The sequence below is a fragment of the Carex rostrata genome, chromosome 2, assembly GCF_964058835.1.
Source record: "Carex rostrata chromosome 2, lpCarRost1.2, whole genome shotgun sequence".
Taxonomy (NCBI): domain Eukaryota; kingdom Viridiplantae; phylum Streptophyta; class Magnoliopsida; order Poales; family Cyperaceae; genus Carex; species Carex rostrata.
In genome coordinates, this window is record NC_135919.1 from 9,124,783 (window position 1) to 9,145,587 (window position 20,805).

The 20,805-nt window shown below is 35.3% G+C and overlaps 2 protein-coding genes across 4 annotated transcripts; both read right to left on the reverse strand.

The window, feature by feature from the left end:
- Window positions 1-7,656: 7,656 nt before the first annotated feature.
- Window positions 7,657-10,732, reverse strand: LOC144573283 (aldo-keto reductase family 4 member C10-like). 2 transcript variants are annotated; one of them, XM_078323037.1, is made up of 8 exons: window positions 10,712-10,732; window positions 10,545-10,673; window positions 9,768-9,818; window positions 9,500-9,576; window positions 9,288-9,375; window positions 8,863-9,135; window positions 8,208-8,459; window positions 7,657-7,966 (listed from the first exon to the last, which is right to left on the reverse strand). In XM_078323037.1, the coding sequence occupies exons 2-8, from the start codon at window positions 10,662-10,664 to the stop codon at window positions 7,883-7,885; spliced, it is 945 nt and encodes a 314-aa protein (XP_078179163.1). In that variant the 5' UTR covers window positions 10,665-10,673; window positions 10,712-10,732; the 3' UTR covers window positions 7,657-7,882. The 2 variants fall into 2 exon arrangements, with proteins under 2 accessions (XP_078179163.1, XP_078179155.1); XM_078323029.1 differs by lacking the exon at window positions 10,712-10,732 and having other exon boundaries at window positions 10,545-10,704.
- A 2,860-nt stretch (window positions 10,733-13,592) lies between these two features.
- On the reverse strand, window positions 13,593-19,029 carry LOC144573270 (NADPH-dependent aldo-keto reductase, chloroplastic-like). 2 transcript variants are annotated; one of them, XM_078323018.1, is made up of 7 exons: window positions 18,793-19,029; window positions 15,989-16,039; window positions 15,829-15,905; window positions 15,630-15,717; window positions 14,739-15,011; window positions 14,043-14,294; window positions 13,593-13,909 (listed from the first exon to the last, which is right to left on the reverse strand). In XM_078323018.1, exons 1-7 carry the CDS (start codon window positions 18,901-18,903, stop codon window positions 13,826-13,828), a joined length of 936 nt encoding a protein of 311 aa, XP_078179144.1. In that variant the 5' UTR covers window positions 18,904-19,029; the 3' UTR covers window positions 13,593-13,825. The 2 variants fall into 2 exon arrangements, with proteins under 2 accessions (XP_078179144.1, XP_078179136.1); XM_078323010.1 differs by having other exon boundaries at window positions 15,630-15,905; window positions 18,793-19,014.
- Between the last annotated feature and the right edge of the window lie 1,776 nt (window positions 19,030-20,805).

Sequence of the window (20,805 nt, forward strand, 5' to 3'; positions counted from 1 at the left end):
CAAGCTCGAGAGAGAACTGTAGTGAGACCAGCAAACAAGGTAAAAAGAATGAAAAAAAACAGAAACAAGAAGGAAAATGGCAATAGATTTTTAATTATTTTCAACAAAAAAAGAGACTAATTGGCAGTGTTATCAGAACCGGACCGGACCGGCGGTTTAACCGAAAAAAACCGGACCCGGTTACCTCTCCGGTCTGGTTCAGTTGATAGATCGTTAATGCTATTGAACCGGCCAAAACTGATTTAACCAACCGAGTTTTATTAAGAACCGCTGAACCATTTCAACAAAAAACCCGGTTTAAAGCAGATTTTTTTTAAGCTTCAGATTTTCGTTCATTTCAAGACTGGTGTCGCAAGTGAGGAGATGCTCGTAGAGATCGGCCATGGCGAGAGACGGCACTTGAGAGGTGATGACCGTGACGAGGGGTTTTAGTCAGCGCCGAGGCCAGCAAAGGCGCATAAGACAAGATCCTCCTCCAGAACCTCCCAGCATATTGATCGAAGTTCATCGGCGATCGTCTTGATCCGAGACTGTTAGGTTGCGCTACTCAGCGATCCTTCCTTCACAGTTTGAAGTTGCAACTTGAGTTCAAGAACCCTCGCTAGAGATTGTTCAGTCGTGCGAGAAGTGTTTCTCATAAGGCGGCTGATGTAGACTGGGAGGAAGAACCATGGAGAAAGTAAAAAAGACGATCACCTCGTTAACAGGGACTTTAAGGGATTTCACAGTAAAAGGTTATCTAACTTTGTGGTGATTTTGATAAGAATTGAGTGGAATTGATTATTTGAGAGGGGATTGGTTTCAATCGGGTTAGGAATAATATCCTATTAATACAATTTGAATGTTTGAATCAAAGTTCGATCGAAGAATCTGAATTGTTGATTTGGATTTGGAGAACTTTTTGAGCTGAATTCGAGGATGCCTCGATTGACTTTTCGTTACTGATAAAGAATTTGATTCAAAATCAGATTAATTTGTTGATTCTTCTAGGCACGAATGCCTAATCTCTTAGATTTAAGCAAAGATTTTGAATTCTGCTAGATTTTTCTAATTTTTAATTTTATTTTCCGTGGTGATTTCATCAGATAATTTTTTTTATTGAATATGAGATGAAAAATTGAATAGGGATGATACTTTTCTTATGGCTATGATATCATATGAATTTGAAACAAACAGTAACGAACATGATCAGCAATATTTATCGTAATCATATAGGTTTATATCTAAACAACCCAGTAACTACCTTGGTTATGTTAAAGAATATCAAACACATAACTATTTATCTTCAAAACTGTACACCAAACGATACAATCTTATATATCTCAAAAAAAAATTGGAGCTGTCAAGTTTAGGCTGCTGAACTTTGAAGTTTATGATTCTTCAAAAAAATCAGCGGTTGAACCGATTGACCCACCGGTTCGACCAGTAAACCGTTGACCCGAAGGTGTTGTTCTAGCAATAATCATTTTAGTCTATTTGACTAATTTGCAAAAACATACAATTATTGAATTTTACGATTTCTTCTATTTTAGAATTATGCAGGTTCAAGTCAAATGGAATTGCAATATGGAATACTTGAACTGAAGAAATCATGAAGACTTATCAAGAATGTAAATTGTAAAATCTAAACTTGGTAAAGTGTTTTTGATGTTGTTTCAACAGGATAAAAACGTTGGTAACGTTTGTAAAACGTTATAACGATTATACCTTAAGAAAACGCTGTGAAACAACTCGATCAAAGTCAAAAAAAGTCAAAAAACGGTGCTGTAACGTTTTAAAACGTTGGTAACGTTTTCTGAACGTTTTAAAACGTTGGTAACGTTTTAATTAATTTCCAAACTTCAGAAATTCCTGATTTTGATCAAGTTTTTTACAGTGCAAAACGTTATGTAACGTTTTATAAACGTTGTAACGTTTTATAAACGTTGTAACGTTTTATAAACGTTGTAACGTTTTGGTGCAGCTCTCGGACTTTTGAAGGCTCATAAAACGTTACCAACGTTTCTGGAAAACGTTGTAACGTTTTAGCTCAATCAGCTCATTTTTGAGCTGCCACTATAAATAGACCGAAGAGATCACTTTCAAATCAAACCTAGCCGTCCCTAAACTTCAAAAGAGGCGATTTTCTGAGAGCTTGGTTCCACCATTGTTGATTGAGTTTAAAACTTCAATATCTCTCAATCAATCTCAAACAACCTCAAATCCACTTCACTAATCTCTAGTTAGATTAGGTTAGAGTGATCTATTGAGTGTTTCTCTTGTTCTCGAGTTGCTCGTGTGACATCCCTTGGTTGTAAGGGCTCGCCGGCGCTCATCTCTCGTTGGCCGTGACTTCTCGTTTTGTAAGGGCTCACGGTTCACAATTGTAATCCTTTCATATTGGGTAATAGAAAGGCGCACCTAGAAAGAGGTTGTGACGCCCCGGAGACGTAGGCCATTGTTTTGCCGAACTCCGTTATCATCCCGCGTGTCAATTTCTCTAAACTCATCTCTTTTACTTTCAATTGCAATTTATTTTCAGTTTTTGTTCATTTAGAGGTGCCCCTTAGTGTAACAAAGTGGTATCAGAGCAAGTTACTCAAATTAAGACACACTTAATAAGAGTTAGATCAACTTGTCAAATGGCACCCTATAGACCCGTGAAGGAACCCCTAATTTTTGGCAATTCGACCAAAAATTTTATGCATTGGAAGAAAACCATGATCAATTATTTAAACATTCTTGAGTTATGGGATGTGGTTAACAAGGGGTATACACCAATATTCACTACCACTACCACTGACATTAAAATCGAGACTCCCGAATCCAAACAAACCAAGAAAGACAATGATCTTGCAATTAATGCCATAATTAACTTGGTTAGTGAATCGGTTGCCTTAATCTTTGGTAGCTCTTCAACCGCAAAAGAAATGTGGGATGCTCTTGTAAACCGGTATGAGGGAAATACCCAAATTAAACGAACCAAATTAACCGGTTTAGAAGCCAAATTTGAAACCTTTAAGGTTGAAGATGGCGAAAGCATTGAGGATATGTATAATAGACTTATGCATATCCAAAATGAATTTACCGAGTTGGGAGAACCGCTTTCTAACAATAAAATTGTAGGGAAGCTATTGAGGATCATGCTCATGAGAGACAAATGGTCTGGCTTGGTGAGTGCGCTAGAAGCAATTCAAGGCACACATGACGCACTCACACCGGATGACCTCTATGCACACTTACGAAGCTTCGAAGAGAAACTTCGGCAATCCGGAAACCCAAAGCAAAGTTCAAAATTCAAAACCATGGCATTTCCGGCTCAAAACCGAAAATCTTCTAGCTCCTCAAACACTTGTCTCTCAAATGATCAATTTATAAACAAAATTGATCATAAGACCTCCAAAAATACCATTCTCCTATCCAAAATGTTTCAAGACATGCTTGATCTCGAAATAAATTACAAGGAACGAGAAGAGAAGAATAAAAGAGTGACGTGCTTCGCATGTCATAGAAAAGGGCACACCACTCAAACTTGCTTCCAATTGGATAGGTACAAGGCCAAGAAAAAGGCTAAAGCCTTGCAAGCCTTATTCTCGTATGAGAGCGAGGCCGAGCAATCCAACACGGAGTCGGAAAATGAACAAGAGACAAACCTTGCATTGATGGCAAGTGTAGATGAAGGTCTCTCGGAAATTGATGTCGACTCGATTATCGCAAGCAAGAATATCACCGATGAGATCACCATCGAATTCCTTAAAGACCTTGTCAAATCAAGAAACATCAACAAGGAAGGTGATGAAATTGAAGCCTCAACTAGCTCCGCTAATGAGGTACATTTAAGTTTTGGTCTTAATGATCTTGATACCGAAGATGAATTGACCGATGAGGAAGAAGGTGATGAAGAATATAATGATTCAATTGATGAGACCAAATATGACTTGTGTACCAATCGGTTAGAAACCAATGATACAAGCAATTTCACAAATGAGATTCTAACACGGTATGATGATGAACCTATGTGGCAATCTCTCCTTGATGAGTCCAATAGAATTTTGGTTGAAAAGGAAGGTATTATTCAAAAATTGATTGCTAAAAATGACATGTTAGAATGTGATGTTAGGAATTTAAAAACATCGCACATAGGTGAAATAGGCATATTAAAAGTTAAAGTTCAAACCTTAGAGACCGAAAATAGGGCATTAAGGTCTCCTAGTGAATCTTCAAATGTCACTAGTCTAGATCCTTATTATGTGAGTAATTTGATACATGATCAATCTTATCATAAAATAGATAGAGTTGGTCTTGGATTTGAGAAGGATAAATCCTCATTTAAATCCAATCACATACAAGGCCCAAAAGAAAAAGGGAAACATTCTCAAACTTCAAGTATTCCAAATGCCAAACTTAAGTTTAATTGTGAGCAATACTCAACTTATCAATTCTTTACCAAATAGGGTTTAACTCCCTTGAACAAGGAGTCATCCAAATTGAAGTCTTCTCATGCCTCAAATGCTAAACAAGATAAAAAGTCACCAAATTATGCATTTAGGTATAAGTACAATAAAAGAAATTTCAAGAACAAAAATACTTTTCAAAATAGTGATAAGAACATGTTTAATCCAAAGGGGTCAAACAAAACTTATTTCAAAGGACCCGATGGATGGTTTTATGAACTTAAAAATAAAAATGTTTTACAAAACCAAACTCAAAGAAATGGTGTAGCTAGAGATGTTCCCCAACATCATAATCGATTTGATTTCAACAAAACTAAGAGTGTCACATCTAAAGTTGCAAATAGGTCTCATGATAGTCGTAGGTGTAGCATGCATGAAATTAAGCATCAATACCAATCCGCTTTCAAGCAAGGTTCTATTGCTCAAAAGCCATCAATTACATTTTGTAATTATTGTTGCAAAATTGGCCATACCTCCTTAGAGTGTAGGTTTAGGAATGGAGACAACAACTCAAATGTTGTTTGGGTTCCTAAAGTTAAACTAGCTTAGATTCATACATAATCTCCCCTAATTTATTCAATTTGCCAAAAATCAAGGGGGAGATTAAACAACGTATGTGTTAGTTACTAACTCAACAATAACTAATATATACTATTGTAGGAGTGATTGATTGCATCTCATAAACAAAATGCTTGGATCATTGATAGTTGTTGTTACACACAAATATTATGCGCAATCTAAACTCTGCATAATTATGAAATTCGCTTCCGCTACATACCAATTATGTGTGACAACACTAGTGCCATAAAACTAAGCAAAATAAAAATATTTGTGTTAGCTATGACTCATACATATCGACACCAAAAACCAAATTGTCAATATTTTCACGAAATCCTTGAATTGTTGAGTCTCATGAATTGTGAACTTGTTAAGGGTTTGAATGCAAAAATGTTAATTGCTTGAATTGCTATATCTTAGTTAATTTGGTATTTGTTGTTGGTATGTATGAGATGTATGAATTATTTGAATTGTGTGAATTGATAACTTGTCAAGGGTTAAATTGCAAAATTGTTGAATGAGTAGAATTGTGTATCTTAGAATCTTGACAAGTTGTGTGATATATAGAAATGCATGAATTGAATTATTTTATATGAATTGATATGCATTGAATTGATTTGTCGATTGATAATCATTGCTTTAAAATTGCGACATTTAAATGGATTTGTAAAATGTTTGACATGAAGTATTAGAGTAATCCCTCAATTTTATCTCATTTGTGAATTATCGGCATCATATTACTAAATTGAGGGGGAGTGCATATTTTGAGGGGGAGCACTCTTAATTTGTGCTAATTTTTCTCCCTTTCGTCGATTTCCAAAAGGGGGAGAAATTGCTAAACGTGCAAAATAACAATTGGGTAAACCAAATTGAGAAAAAAAAAATTCTCATTTATGCACTTACTCGCATTGTATGTTTTTGCAAATCGTCAAAAGGGGGAGATTGTTGTTCTAGCAATAATCCTTTTAGTCTATTTGACTAATTTGCAAAAACATACAATTATTGAATTTTACGATTTCTTCTATTTTAGAATTATGCAGGTTCAAGTCAAATGGAATTGCAATATGGAATACTTGAACTGAAGAAATCATGAAGACTTATCAAGAATGTAAATTGTAAAATCTAAACTTGGTAAAGTGTTTTTGATGTTGTTTCAACAGGATAAAAACGTTGGTAACGTTTGTAAAACGTTATAACGATTATACCTTAAGAAAACGCTGTGAAACAACTCGATCAAAGTCAAAAAAAGTCAAAAAACGGTGCTGTAACGTTTTCTGAACGTTTTAAAACGTTGGTAACGTTTTAATTAATTTCCAAACTTCAGAAATTCCTGATTTTGATCAAGTTTTTTACAGTGCAAAACGTTATGTAACGTTTTATAAACGTTGTAACGTTTTATAAACGTTGTAACGTTTTATAAACGTTGTAACGTTTTTAAAACGTTTGTGTAACGTTTTGGTGCAGCTCTCGGACTTTTGAAGGCTCATAAAACGATACCAACGTTTCTGGAAAACGTTGTAACGTTTTAGCTCAATCAGCTCATTTTTGAGCTGCCACTATAAATAGACCGAAGAGATCACTTTCAAATCAAACCTAGCCGTCCCTAAACTTCAAAAGAGGCGATTTTCTGAGAGCTTGGTTCCACCATTGTTGATTGAGCTTAAAACTTCAATATCTCTCAATCAATCTCAAACAACCTCAAATCCACTTCACTAATCTCTAGTTAGATTAGGTTAGAGTAATCTATTGAGTGTTTCTCTTGTTCTCGAGTTGCTCGTGTGACATCCCTTGGTTGTAAGGGCTCGCCGGCGCTCATCTCTCGTTGGCCGTGACTTCTCGTTTTGTAAGGGCCCACGGTTCACAATTGTAATCCTTTCATATTGGGTAATAGAAAGGCGCACCTAGAAAGAGGTTGCGACGCCCCGGAGACGTAGGCCATTGTTTTGCCGAACTCCGTTATCATCCCGCGTGTCAATTTCTCTAAACTCATCTCTTTTACTTTCAATAGCAATTTATTTTCAGTTTTTGTTCATTTAGAGGTGCCCCTTAGTGTAACAGAAGGTTTATCGGGTCGATGCCCGGTTCGGTTCTGATAACATTGCTAATTGGAGTAGCAAAGTTAATCTACGAGGGTATTTTAGTCTTTTCTTTCTTAATCAGGAATGAACTATTAATTTACTTGAGCATAATCACAGTTAAATTAATGATAATTTCTCAAGGGGTAAATAAGTAAGAATTACGAGAGTTGGATGGTAAATAAAATATATTCAAGTCTAGAGGAACATAAATAAGAAAAGAGTTCATGGTACACAGAAAAAAAAAAAAAACTCTTTATATCAATGAGAAGTGTATCTGCAAAACCTGGCATAAAGAAGCTCTTAATCAGTGTTGTAAAAAACGTTCGTTTAGGTCAATTAATTGGCCAATTAGTAGTTGACAGTAATCAAATTGTTACATATTTTTCGATTGATCGGTCGATTATTTCCGATTATTTCCTATTAATTGTTTAACGGCAACTTGTCCATCCGATAACCACATACCATTATTTACAACACTGCTCTTAACTGCCTCGGAGATCTTAAAAAAAAATCAATTGCCTAAATGCGAGAAGTAACAAAAGAAATCTCTACAACAGATCTCCTGCGATATTAAATGCCAAATGGACCTTTGAAAAAGCAATTATTTTATTTATGAACAGTCATATTATTGAGTGATCCAGCACAAAACTAAAATCCGACTAAGTGCCCAATAGATGCATAAAGCGAACTGGTAAAACTTCTACATAGCTAATTACCTTGGCAATTTCAAATAAAGCATGAGAACCTCCATGTCTGGCATCCAATTAATTTTCCAAATAAATTAGACAGCAGCTCCTCTGAGTTAAGAGTGATTTAAATTTCCCCATCCCAAAGATCGTGCACTGTCTTGTACACACTATACGAACCTACAAATGAATTCCCCAAAAGCAATCTCCCCTGTATGTCAAAAACAATTAAAAAGGCCTGTCATCATAAATCAAGGTCATAATAAATTGGTATCAGATCACACTTATAACCAAACCAGATTTGGATCACATTTGGTAACATAAAGAGTAACAAACACCCTATCAGATAATTCCTTACGACCAAAAATTGCATCTAAATCCTTCAAAAATCAACAAACTGAGTTACTGAGGTAATACTTTGAAAGAAGAAAATGAGAAGTATTTTGGCTTGCCTGTTGAATTTGAGAGAATTGAGAAAAGAGGTCTTCGGGAATAGACCAACCAAAGAGATCCAAGTTTTGCTTGATCCGTGCTTCACTTGTGCTCTTTGGAAGTACACTGTGACCAGATTGAATCCCCCAGCGCAAGGCAATTTGTGCGGGAGTTTTGCCCAGCTTCTCTGCAACTGAGACGATAACTGGATGCTCTAGAATGTTATTGCCTTCCATCCAAGTTGTCCCAGGAGAACCTAACGGAGAATATGCCTGTCAAAAGAACCAATGAGAGACCAGATATTTTCAAACACTAGCACTTAATAATACCAAATCAAGATATTTGGTACTGAGTGGAAGTTTGATCTGGATCTTTATCCTCCTGTTTTATTACTTGCTTAATATTTAGTATTTGGTTCACACGACACTGTTGGTATCACTATTAGCATTCATCACCGTAGCTAAACGTTTACTCCACGGGGCAAAAATTCACAGCATACATATACTCAAAACAGTACTAATTACTTGCTAAGTTGCTATGCATGGAATTTTATTTGTTTTTGTTGTTATTCTTAACTTATCAAGTAATTAAATTCAAAAAGAAAATATTTCTCAAGAAAAGAGCGGTACTAAGAAGTTATCATAGATAAAAGTCCAATCCTTTGGAGTAACTTACAGTGAGATGGACGCCCTTGGATTGGCATAAAGTGTGGAGCCTGGGTTGTTTCCAAAATGGGTGGCACTCCACCTGGTCAACTGCTGGTGGGACCCGTGCCACAGCCAGCAAATCCTCCAATTTCTTGGAAGAGAAGTTGCTCACACCAATAGCACAAGCTTTGCCTGAATCATAGAGCTTCTCCATGGCCCTCCACGTGGCGGGTATATCTGGGTCGACATAGTTTTCTGGGCTGGTTTTAGTTCCCTTCTTGATCCGACATGGCCAGTGGATCTTTATTTGAAAGCATCAACTTACTTAAAACGGTTTTTAAAGGGACAAATATTTGACACAAATTTTTGAAAAATATCCCTTTAATTCAAAGATTACAGTGCAATGACCAATTATTTTTTTCAAAAGTAAGAATTTAGAAACATCAAACATACAAGGTAAAGATCAAGATAGTCAAGTTGCAAGTCAGAGAGCGTTTGATCAAGTGCCTCTGGCACATCTTCTGGGGCATGGTGATCATTCCTGCATACATCAAACTAAAATTGAAGCAACATGCTCGCGACACAATCAGTGAATTTCCAAATAAATGAAAGTTGGGCTTGTGTATTTCTTTCAACTTTTAAGTTCGTACTCTTGAATTGCTTACCATAGTTTGGCGGTGATGAACAGATCTTCACGCTTGACTACACCCTCATCAAACAGTTTCTTCAGAGAAGCACCTACCTGAGAAGTTAACATCCATTCACAGGAAACACAAACAAGAGAGATAATAACTTAACAAATGGGGCTATTAATAAAATAAGTGAGTTCAGATGGAAAAATAACTGATTTTGAAATGTTGATGGGGAAATATCTAAATTAACAAAATATGATGGGCATATATATAAATAAATTTAATTGACAAAGATGTTTACCTCTTTCTCATTTCCGTATATACTAGCACAGTCAATATGCCGATAGCCAGCCTACATAGAACAATGAAAAATTAGCTTTATGATCAAAACATCCAAATCTAAGAACAGGTTTTCTTTATTTTTATTGCTACATGTCAATTAATAGGGGCAAGCAAATTTAGAAAAATGCATGTGCTTTGTACAAGTTACTTAAGCACTTCAATGGTTTTGCAAATTATTTAAGCATACTATTAGTTGCCAAGCTGATCTATTGTTGAGAAAAATAATCACAATTTCCACCAAAACTTGGAATTTATTTAATTCTACTTGTAGATCAAGTTTTATATTTTTAAATATTTTTACTTTTTTTATATATTGATAGAAAATCATTTGATCTAAAAATTCTAGACCATTCAAAAGTAGTGATTTCTTACCTAAAATTATAGTAAAAAAATTCTAAAAATCGTAAAATTTAGTCTGCAAGTACATTTTCATATGAAAGTCGTGTTGAATGGTTTTGATCGACTTTTTGAATTTTAGAAACCAAAATATTGATCCCTATAATGGACCAATCTGCGCTATGCATAGTACCATAGCGGCATAGCCTCACTCTTACAATTGCTAACCTGGCTTGAAGCTTAGATCAAGCCTCGAATCTTAACAGATTAACATCAATGCGACATTGATTGAGGGAAGTACGACTCGACCAAAATATATAAACTGGAGTTCTGATTTGTGTGCGTGTGTGTGTAACTGTGTGTATGTGCGACAGAGAGAAAGAGAAGGAAATAGAAACACCTTGACGGCGGCGAAAACAGCGTCTCCTACTAAACCAGGCGCAGCTTGCCACGTACCGAGACCAACCGACGGGATCTTGGCACCAGTGTTGAGTGTGAAATAAGAGACAACAGATGCCATTTTTAATTGCTTGTTACGAACGAGAGAGGCTACCGATAGAGGGAGACGAAAGAAATCTTGCAAGAGGCTACCGAAATTGGTCGTAAATCCGAATCAATAAAGAGAGAGAACGAACACCAATTAGAGAGCGTGCACATGTAATTGCTATTGATTAATTACTAATTTTTTATCAATTTGATGCTGTGAGGCGAGCTAGGCAAATTTGATGTTATTTCATGCTGTGAGCCAGAGTTCAAGTCGACCTAGGTAAAGTTCGCAAATTTGATGTTATTTCCAGGCGCAGCTTGCCACGTACCGAGGCCAACCGACGGAATCTTGGCACCAGTATTTAGTGTGAAATAAGAGTCGTTAGATGCCATTTTTATTGCTTGCTCCGAATGATAAGCTACAAATGATGAAAATTTAGAGGGAGACGATTAAAAGTGATATTGTAAAGACATGTGAAAATATAAAACATAAAGTTGAAACAATCGATCTAAACCCTTCAACGTTATTTCCATATAACAATGTTTTAATGTTGAGTTCAGCTTGGGTCCGATGCCCATTGGACCCAAAGTGGTTCCAATGGATTCGCTCATCATCGGATCTGCTTTAAGATTCGCGCTCGAACTTTTACATATGCTTTAAAATTCGTGCGCATGAATATTAAAACAGATCTGATGATAAGCGAACCCATTGGAACCACTTTGGGTCCAATGGGCATCGGACCCAAGCAGAAATCTTCAATGTTATCTCCATATAAGAATGCACTTGTATATCAAATTTTATATTTTTAAAAGAAATTTATTATTTTTGTAGATAAGTAGAAAATTAGTTGATCTAAAAATTGCAGATCATTCAAAAGTAATGATTTTTTATCCAACTAAAAAAATAATAAAAAAAAAATTAATTTAGTAAACTGTTATATTTTCGTTTGATTATCACGTTAAACGGTTCAAATCAATTATTTTAACTTTGAAAACAAAAATATTAATATATAGTGCATACTAATGAGTTTGGCTAGTATAATATCAGTGTCATTTCAACCTATATAACACCAACTCTAAAACCTATCAAATCAACTTCAAACGGTGAATCCAAACCATTCAAACCGATCTACTTCATTAGTTGTGCGTTTACATGCAAAATTTATAACTTTTCGAATTTATTTAGTATTAAGTCAAGTAGTCAAATGTGTGAGTTTTTAAGTTAATTTTAATACATTAATTTTTCAATATTTTTACCGCTAATTCGATACTAAAATAACTCGAAAATATAAAAAATTTGTATGTAAACGCATCACTCATAATGTAAATCAGTTTGAACGGTTTGGATTAGTCGTTCGAAGTCGATTTAATAAATTTTAGAGTTGATGTTATATAAGTTGAAATGACACTAATGTTATACTAGCCAAACTCCATGCTAATATGCACTATTAAATAGTACCATAACCTCACTCGAATGGTCGTATAATTTTGGACCTTACTCAGGGAAGAATAAAGACGATGGATGAAAAGAGGGGAAAAAAAAAGTTATTTACTCCGAATTTATAGGATTTGATGGGAAAGATTTCATTTTTTTTCTCTCGCGAAAAATTCAAGGTAAAAAGGGAGGTAAACTAACACATTGGCAACAAATGAGCAGATCCTTTTCATGCGGAGGAGATAGCCATAATGGACCGATTTTTTTATTTATATCCAAAATAAAATATAAATTTAAAAAACTAACCAACTAGCCAATGAAATTGCAAAACTATCCAAACCGGTTAACCATTAACCGGACTCAAATCAAATTTCCGGTTATTGTAGCCAATGAAATTGCAAAACTACCCAAACCGGTTAACCATTAACCGGACTCAAATCAAATTTCCGGTTATTGGTTTCTCGTATCCATTCAAATAGTCCGGTTAACCATTAACCGAAAATTTGATTTGAGTCCGGTTAATAGTTAACCGGATTTGTGCATTTTCCTTTTTTTTTTCTTTTTTTTTTCTTTTTTTTTTTCTTTTTTTTTGAAAACAGAAATTTTTTATTTTTTTTATTTTTTGTATTAAAATATTAGAAATGTTGAATATATTTATTTGAAAATAGATGGAATACAATATAATTTGTTTTATTAGAAAGATTGCAACAAATAACCCGGATCAATATTTTTCAGATCGGATTTTTCGCGGCTGTAAGAAAAATTAATATATTTCTTTATGTGTTATTGGAAAAAAATAAAAATGCTTAGATTCCGAGTTATTGATCCCGGTTCAAAAGTCACTTCTAAATAATCTAGAAAATATTATGATCTTTCTAATAGATTTAATTTATTAAAAGTTGTATCTATTTTAAAAAAAAATAAAAACTTTAATTTATTTAATGATTGTTATTCAAAAATAATTCTCAAAATCAAGGTAAAAAGGGAGGTAAACCAACACATTGGCAACAGATGAGCAGATCCTTTTCATGCGGAGGAGATAGCCATAATGGATGCACTACAATTCACAACCATGCACACTATCACATCAATGCTTTTCAGATTTTCTCAGACTGTCAGGACGTACATGAAGGCACTAGTATACCGGTGGTTCAATGCTCAAATCAGCATTTCAGAGAACAGGCAGAGAGGCACGCTTACAGATGCCAGAAGAGTCTCTGCACGTCTGATCACCAACTTTCGAATTTGGCGAGAAGGCGACATGCATACTGTGGAGGCCCTGAACAATGTGATACCGAACTGGTACACGTACCAAACCAACAAATCCCATCAGGTTTTCTTATTGGGTCTTTACAGGGAATAGAACAAAACTGGGCAGGGATGTTGAATGTTTTCATTATGCACTTTCACCACTAATTTGATTGCTCAACCCATGTGCTTTCAAACCAGTCCATCAATTTGACCAATTTGGTTCCAAATAATTGACGGAGATCATGTGATCTCACGATATGTATTCACCAGCATCTAGGAAGCAAAACTTCATTTTTATAGTACAAACCAGTAACCACAAAAATTTCACTGAAATGCATCTTATATCATGGATTTTTAACAGCAAAAGAAAACAAAGGCGGGCAGATGCAAAACCAAAGTGAAATTACATATAATATTGCAATATTTTTTCCAATGGATACTCATAAATTCGTTGTTTTATTATTGAAAACCAAGAGCTTAAATAGACATTAGATAGGAGAAAGAGCTCCTTATATTTCGCCATCCCAGAACTCCTCAATGGTCTTGTAGATACTCTGTGGACCAACCAAGAACTCTGCCCTAAGTAACCTAACCTGCATATCAAAACACGACAAAAAAAAGTACCATTTATTTTTCATTAAAAACAAGATTTTTTGTAATATTTTTTCTCAAAATCAAAGCATAATAAATCTGATTTGAGAAAACTCATCATCAGTATTGACTTGCCTGCTCAATTTTGGAGAATTCTGCAAAGTGGTCATCGGGAATAGACCAACCGAAGAGGTCCAAATTCTGCTTGATCCTTGCTTCGTTTGTGCTTTTCGGGAGTACGCTATGGCCTGATTGGATACCCCAACGCAGAGCAACTTGTGCCGGTGTTTTTCCTAATTTCTCAGCAACTGAGGCAATTATTGGGTGCTCAAGAATATTATTGCTTTTCATCCATGTTGTCCCAGGAGAACCAAGTGGGGAGTATGCCTGGTCAAACACCAGGAGCATTGAGAAATAAGCACCATCAAATGAACAAATTTAGAACCCAATTCAAGTATATCATTTCATGAAGTAACAAAATTAAGCTAGTACAACCTGAGAGTACTAATAGTATTTTATACTTGAAAATTTTCTGATTGGACATTTATTATATGACTTTTACAACTAATACAATGCCTCAGAATTTGCATGAATGGAAATAAGTGACAAACAAATGGGCCATTATTCGCAATAAGGCAATGGTGGAAAATCCAGTGTCAAGTAAACAATTTTGCTATAATACACACACCCTTTTAGATAGCATTTCTCAAGGATATATTAAAACAAAAGGTAGGAGTGTTACAAATTTTGATATGAGATATTGTTCCTGACTGGGGTTTCATAGTATGATCATAGATGAAATCCAACAATAATGGACACGGGAAGACTTACAGTGAGATGAACACCCTTGGACTGGCACAGAGCATGTAGCTTCTCCTGTTGCCAGGCAGGGTGGCACTCAACCTGGATGACAGCTGGCGGGACCCGTGCCACAGATAGCAAATCCTCCAGTTTCTTGGAAGAGAAGTTACTCACACCAATTGCACGTGCTTTGCCAGAATCATACAGCTTCTCCATGGCCCTCCATGTGGCAGGTATATCTGGGTTGACAAAGTTTTCAGGGCTTATGCTGCTGCCCTTCTTGACCCGAAATGGCCAGTGGATCTTCATTAATGAAAATTGTCATGGTCAGATAAAGAATTCAATCAAATGGATTAAAAGAACAATTAATGGCTACATTTCAGATTCAAAAAGCATCACTGTTACTATATTAATTCAGATCAAGGCATCTCTGGAATTTAAATGTAATTAATTAATAATTGGCATGTTATGATACAAAGCAAATGCAAATCCTTGATTTTCATGTGTGCTGCCATAGGTTGACAGCATTTAATATGTTTTACAGCTGTAGCATTGAACAGCAAATTATATGCTCTGCCCGTCCATATTTTATTTATGTGATCATTTACTTATTTCTGCTGAGTTCTTTTCTGTAATTGGTTGCAGCTTGCATTATCAATTAGACTAATTAGTGGTTTTGAGCTGAGTTCCATGAGACGTATATATAAAGCAAAAAACTGATTTTTACCAGAACATATGCTCAACTATACTAGATTTAGCCCGTTATAACTTACAAGTAATTAACATGCAATTAAAAAAGTATCTAACAAGTTTTGCAGATACAATAAATAAACAGCAACCATAAAACAATAAGTATGGGGTTCTTTCTTTGTCTTCTTTTTTTTTTTTTTTTTTGGGAAACATTAGATTTCAGAAGCTTACGAGATATAGGTCAACATAATCAAGCCTTAAATCTCTCAGGGTTTTGTCCAACGCCTGTGGCACATCTTCCGGTGCAGTGCTATCACACCTGCACATTTTATACCAGTATTTAAGCAAAACAATGCCAAGGGTTTTTTGACCTATCTGAATAAAATTAGCTTTGCATTTAGTGTGACAGGAAAAGAAATAACAAGTTAACCATAGTTTGGAGGTTATGAAGAGATCTTCACGCTTCACTACACCATCATCAAACAGCTTCTGAAGAGAACCCCCTATCTATAAAATTTCGTGAATTAGAATTAGGTCCATTTGTATAAAAGAAAAGGCATTGAAAAAATCTAATTGGACAGTGTAAATACCTCATCCTCATTTTGGTACATACTAGCACAGTCAATATGACGGTAACCAGCCTGCATTATTTAGACAAAAAATATAAATAACTAGCTGACCTTTAATTAATTCATATCAAAATAACCTCTGTCAAACTGGAAAGTTCGAGCATCAATTAGTTGCAGTAGAGTTCTCATACAAAGTTGATTTTAGATCCTGTTAAAGAGACCTCATTATTTGTGGGCTCAGAAAAGGATGGAAGTTGATGAAAGATAGGCTGCCTGTGAAAGATGCAAGTAACATAACCAACCTTTTCTGATAAAGTTCGAATTTTTAATACATCTGGCAGATCGTACAAGTTCTATAATCCAAATCCTCTGTGTTTTATAAGCCCCGAGTCCGCATCAGAGAAGTAACTCAAATTCTGATTGATCCGGTCAAGAAGAATGTACGGGGCTGCTTTAATAATTGTGTCAAAATAGATCCGACAGTCCGGATCTAAACTCAAAATTTGAGCCCTTATTAACCAAAGTTAGTGACAGCCCATGGCTCCACAGCCAGTAAAAGGGCCCTTTATTAAAGAAAGAAAAATAAATAGCATGTGGTAAGGAAAATGGCACCGACAAACCGAACACATAATTACAATGATTATTTACAGAAAAATTTCCCTCGAATGGTGTTTGGTTGACAAAATTATGTTGGAGGTGAAGGGTACATAAGGGGAAAGGTTTAACTTTGCATCGTTGTAATCAATATAATTGATTTCCCTCTCGATTTGAGATGTGAAGGATGGAAAAAAAAATTATTGCAAATATTTTCAAAGAAAATGACATAAATGCCCAACCTTATATCTTACCTATATAATTTTCATCCAAATTTCTTTGTCACAAACCTACAGCTGCTGAATTTTTCATTAACCTTCTAAATTTTAATTAACCAAACAAGAAATAAGACAGAAAGAAAAGTTAAATTTATTATCCCTCATTAATCATCCAAACACGAAGAGGAAATGTGTTAATCTTCTTTTTTATTCCATTTCATTCCCTTCTATTCTTCACCTCCTCTCCTTTCCTTTACTCTCGATCCAAACAACTGAAACAAGGTGTTAATCCCCTTCCTCCTCAACACCCAGAGACGAAGGTAGTGTATCACTGGGGTTTTGGACCGGACCTTTTCATGACTTTGCCTACCCCAGAGCCCAGAACTCAAAGAAGCCCAGATCAATTAAAAAAAAAATACTATTAACTCTCCGCTAGCAGAACCCAGGGCAACGGGTAGTATCACGAGAAAAGAAAAAAGAAAAAAGAGAAGGACCATCGCCTCCGCCTGCCACCTGCGCCTGAGAGAAGAAGAAGGGCCGTCACCTGCGTGGCATCTGCGAAGAAGAAGAAGGATCGTCCGGCTTTTCCTCTTTAGTACTGCTGATTGGCTCGAAACCCTTGCTCGTTATACGGTACTTAAACTAAGAGTGAGAAGCAAAGAATTGTTAAATTGATGAACCAAATGATAAATGTAGAGGCCTAATTTAATCATCCTCTACTGCTGTTCGGTAAATTCCCTTCTCTGAATTCTGATTCCGTACTTGTCAAACAATTCATTCAATCATCCTTTTGCTTCTTTACATTAAGTCTTCAGATCTCTATTGGATCCTTTACCATTTACCAGTGAAGCACAGCCCCAAATTGGTCAACTTGGTCATCCCCAAATTTTTATTCCTTATTGTATCCTCAGAATAGACAAGACAAGGATACATCATTTAGAAAAGTAAACTAATCAGAGAAGTGAGAAGAATGATGAACTTAAATTGTTTGAATATTTGATTTTTTTTTTTTTTTTTTTTTTTGCTTTGAGCTAATGTCTTTCACAGATTTTAACTATTCATTTATAGTATCATTCTGAAGTTGATTATTGTTATTTGTTTTATTAATACTGGTACTTTGAGTTATTGCCATACTACAAAGGAGAAAACACAATTTTTTATGTCTCACCTTCTTAGTTAGTTGTTTCTGTCGTGCATCAGCACCTCACAATTCTTCAAAAGTTTGAGGTGCTAGTATTGGGAATGCTATACTGGATGGCCAACTAATTAAAAGCTGTAACAGATAGTCTTGGATACTACAAGCTTGATCAAATATGTTCTGGTAATGACTAAGAAATTCAAGGAATTGGTTGGTTGGAAACAATAAAACAGAATTAATGGTTAAATTGTTGTTTTCCTATTCTTTTTTGTTTAGCTTGGAATGGCCATATAATCAGAAGTCATTTTGGGAGATAAAATTAGTAATTAAGAATCATAAGGAGGTTCTTCTAATTTGGTAATCTGTAACCTAGAATATGTATCAATTTGTGATATTTGATTTGTAATTTAGATAGTGTTCTAAGTTGTGATTTTCTTGCTTTAAATTTGTCAATTAGAGAATGGACACATACTACAAAAAGGGACCTAAATTCAAGGAATTTCTTTTTGTTATGTTGAATTTTTTTTGCAACTATATATGTTCTTCTATATATGTTCGTCTAACCCTGACAAAATTCTTGGTTTCGCCACAGTCAATGCCCCCAGAAGAAGAAGAAAATATAATAATATTAAAATAGAAAGACAAGGAATTTCTGCTTAGTAAAAAAAAAATAGTCCATAACAAACTAAAAGGTAGACCTTTGCCGTATATAAAATTCGCTGACAGACGTCAATTTGTAAGGATTATAAAAATGGTGCCACAAAGTCATGGAATTGATTAGCTGTGCCGAGCAGAGAAGAGAGGACAACCAAAAATTAAAAAGTAAATAACGAAATTTTTACGGATTAACTAAAGAGAGTAAAAGACTAAGAAACCTTCACAGCAGATAAAACAGCCTCTGCGACGACATTGGGTGGTGCTTGCCACGTGCCAAGGCCAACGGACGGGATCTTAGCGCCGGTGTTCAGTACGAAATGAGAAGTCATTCTTAGGTCGACAAGTGCGGAGCAAAAGAGGAACTGGGAATAAAATAATTGCTATGGGACCAATTTAGAGAGAGCGAGAGAGATGTTGTGGAGAAGTCGATGTGAAAAACAGAAAAAGCAATGGCGCTTTCGTTCAATGTATATGGATGTTTAGGTCCCTATCTTTAGTGGCAGCTTGGGGTGGCAGCGAGGTCCGACATATATCTTAGCTCAGCTTATTAATTCTGGATCCAATTCTGGATCCGACTACATGAGCTGAATCCAAGGCATATAAGTTAAAACTTAGGTTTGAACTTATAGTTCATATTTTTTGGCTCTACCTATTAATTAAAAAGTAATAGTTTTTTTCACACTAGAATACATTTGGATGGTGCAAGGATTAATGCAAAAATAGCAATTTTTGGGTTAGTGATTGAAAAAAAGTGCTAACCCAAGGGATTCAAGAATAGCACTAACTTTGGCTATTCTGAATTAGTAGAAATGTTGTTTGGATTGTATGTTAGGAATAGCACTAATTTTTAATTGATATCGCTAACTCCGTTTCTTCTATTTTCCGCTATCCCATGATTTTGACGGAATAGCAGAATAGAGTTTTTCCTCCGCTATTCTTATTTCCTATATGTCGTTTGGATGGCAAGGTTCTAGGAATAGCTCCGCTATTCTGAGAATAACTCTATTCTTAACAAATGCACAAATTAATGCATAGCCGAATTAGTGAGCAAGTTAGGTCCTAACTTGAACTTGTTAATTTTGAACCGAGCCAGTGACAAGCGGCTCATTAACAGCTCGGTTCAATAACAAGCGAACTGTTAGTGAGCGAGTCAGGTACAAATCACGATCGAGCCACGAGTTTTTTTACCACCCCTACTGGGGCGTATAATGATTAATGACAAAATTTTTTAAAGAGTATTATTAAATCTTAAAAAGTTATGAAGTCAACATAATTATGATTTTTTATACAAATCATCTCCACTGAGAATGATATTTGGTATGGCCTTGACAGCTTCTGTCAAGTTTTTTTAAAAAAAAGAGAGAGAATGATATTTGGTATGAAAATTTGAAAATCATTTTTGGTTTGAAGGAATTAGAAACTGAATACCGTATTCAGTTTGATGAGATATTAAATAAAAACAAAAACAAAAAACAAAAAGCAAAAAATTCCATGCCATTCTCATTTGACAAATTGAAAAAAAAAGAGAGTAAAATCGGGCATCAGGTTCTGTTAGGAAAAAAAACAAAAAAAATATTGAAAAACCGGCAATCATGTGTGGTTTTGCAAAATTGTAAAAATAAAAAATAAAAAAATAGAAACCGAGTATGGTAAGATTGGTATCCGGTATGACAAAATGAAAAACCGGTTTCCATCTTCGATATGGCTTTTAAATTGAAATGGGTTGTGTTTTGTATAATATTGTGTAGCATGTAAAACCGAGTATGATATTTAGTTTCAAAATTTCCATACTATCCGGGGATGATTTTTGTAAAAAAAAGTTATAATTATATTGGTTTCATAAATTTTCAAGATTTAATAATAATTTATAAAAAAAATCCATTAATGAGCTCTAGCCGCCGGAGTCAAAATAATTTTGATGACTACTTAAATAGAGAAAAGGTTTCTGTCCACTGCATAAAAGAGCGTACCAAACAGATGTACAATCCCCCAAACTAATTTCCACGTGTACTATCTCTTCTTTGTTTACCCTTTCTACTAGGAGAATTAACGCTCTCCCAGTCTAGCGTCGTTCCCTTCCAACCAACTTGTCTGTATCCCCTCTCTCTCTCTCTCTCTCTCTCTCTCTCTCTGTCCCTCTCTCTTCTCTTCTCTTTGAATCAGATCGGTCTCTTCTCTTTGAATCCGATCGGAGATTGATCTCGAGAGAGATAGCACCGAGCTTCTGATCG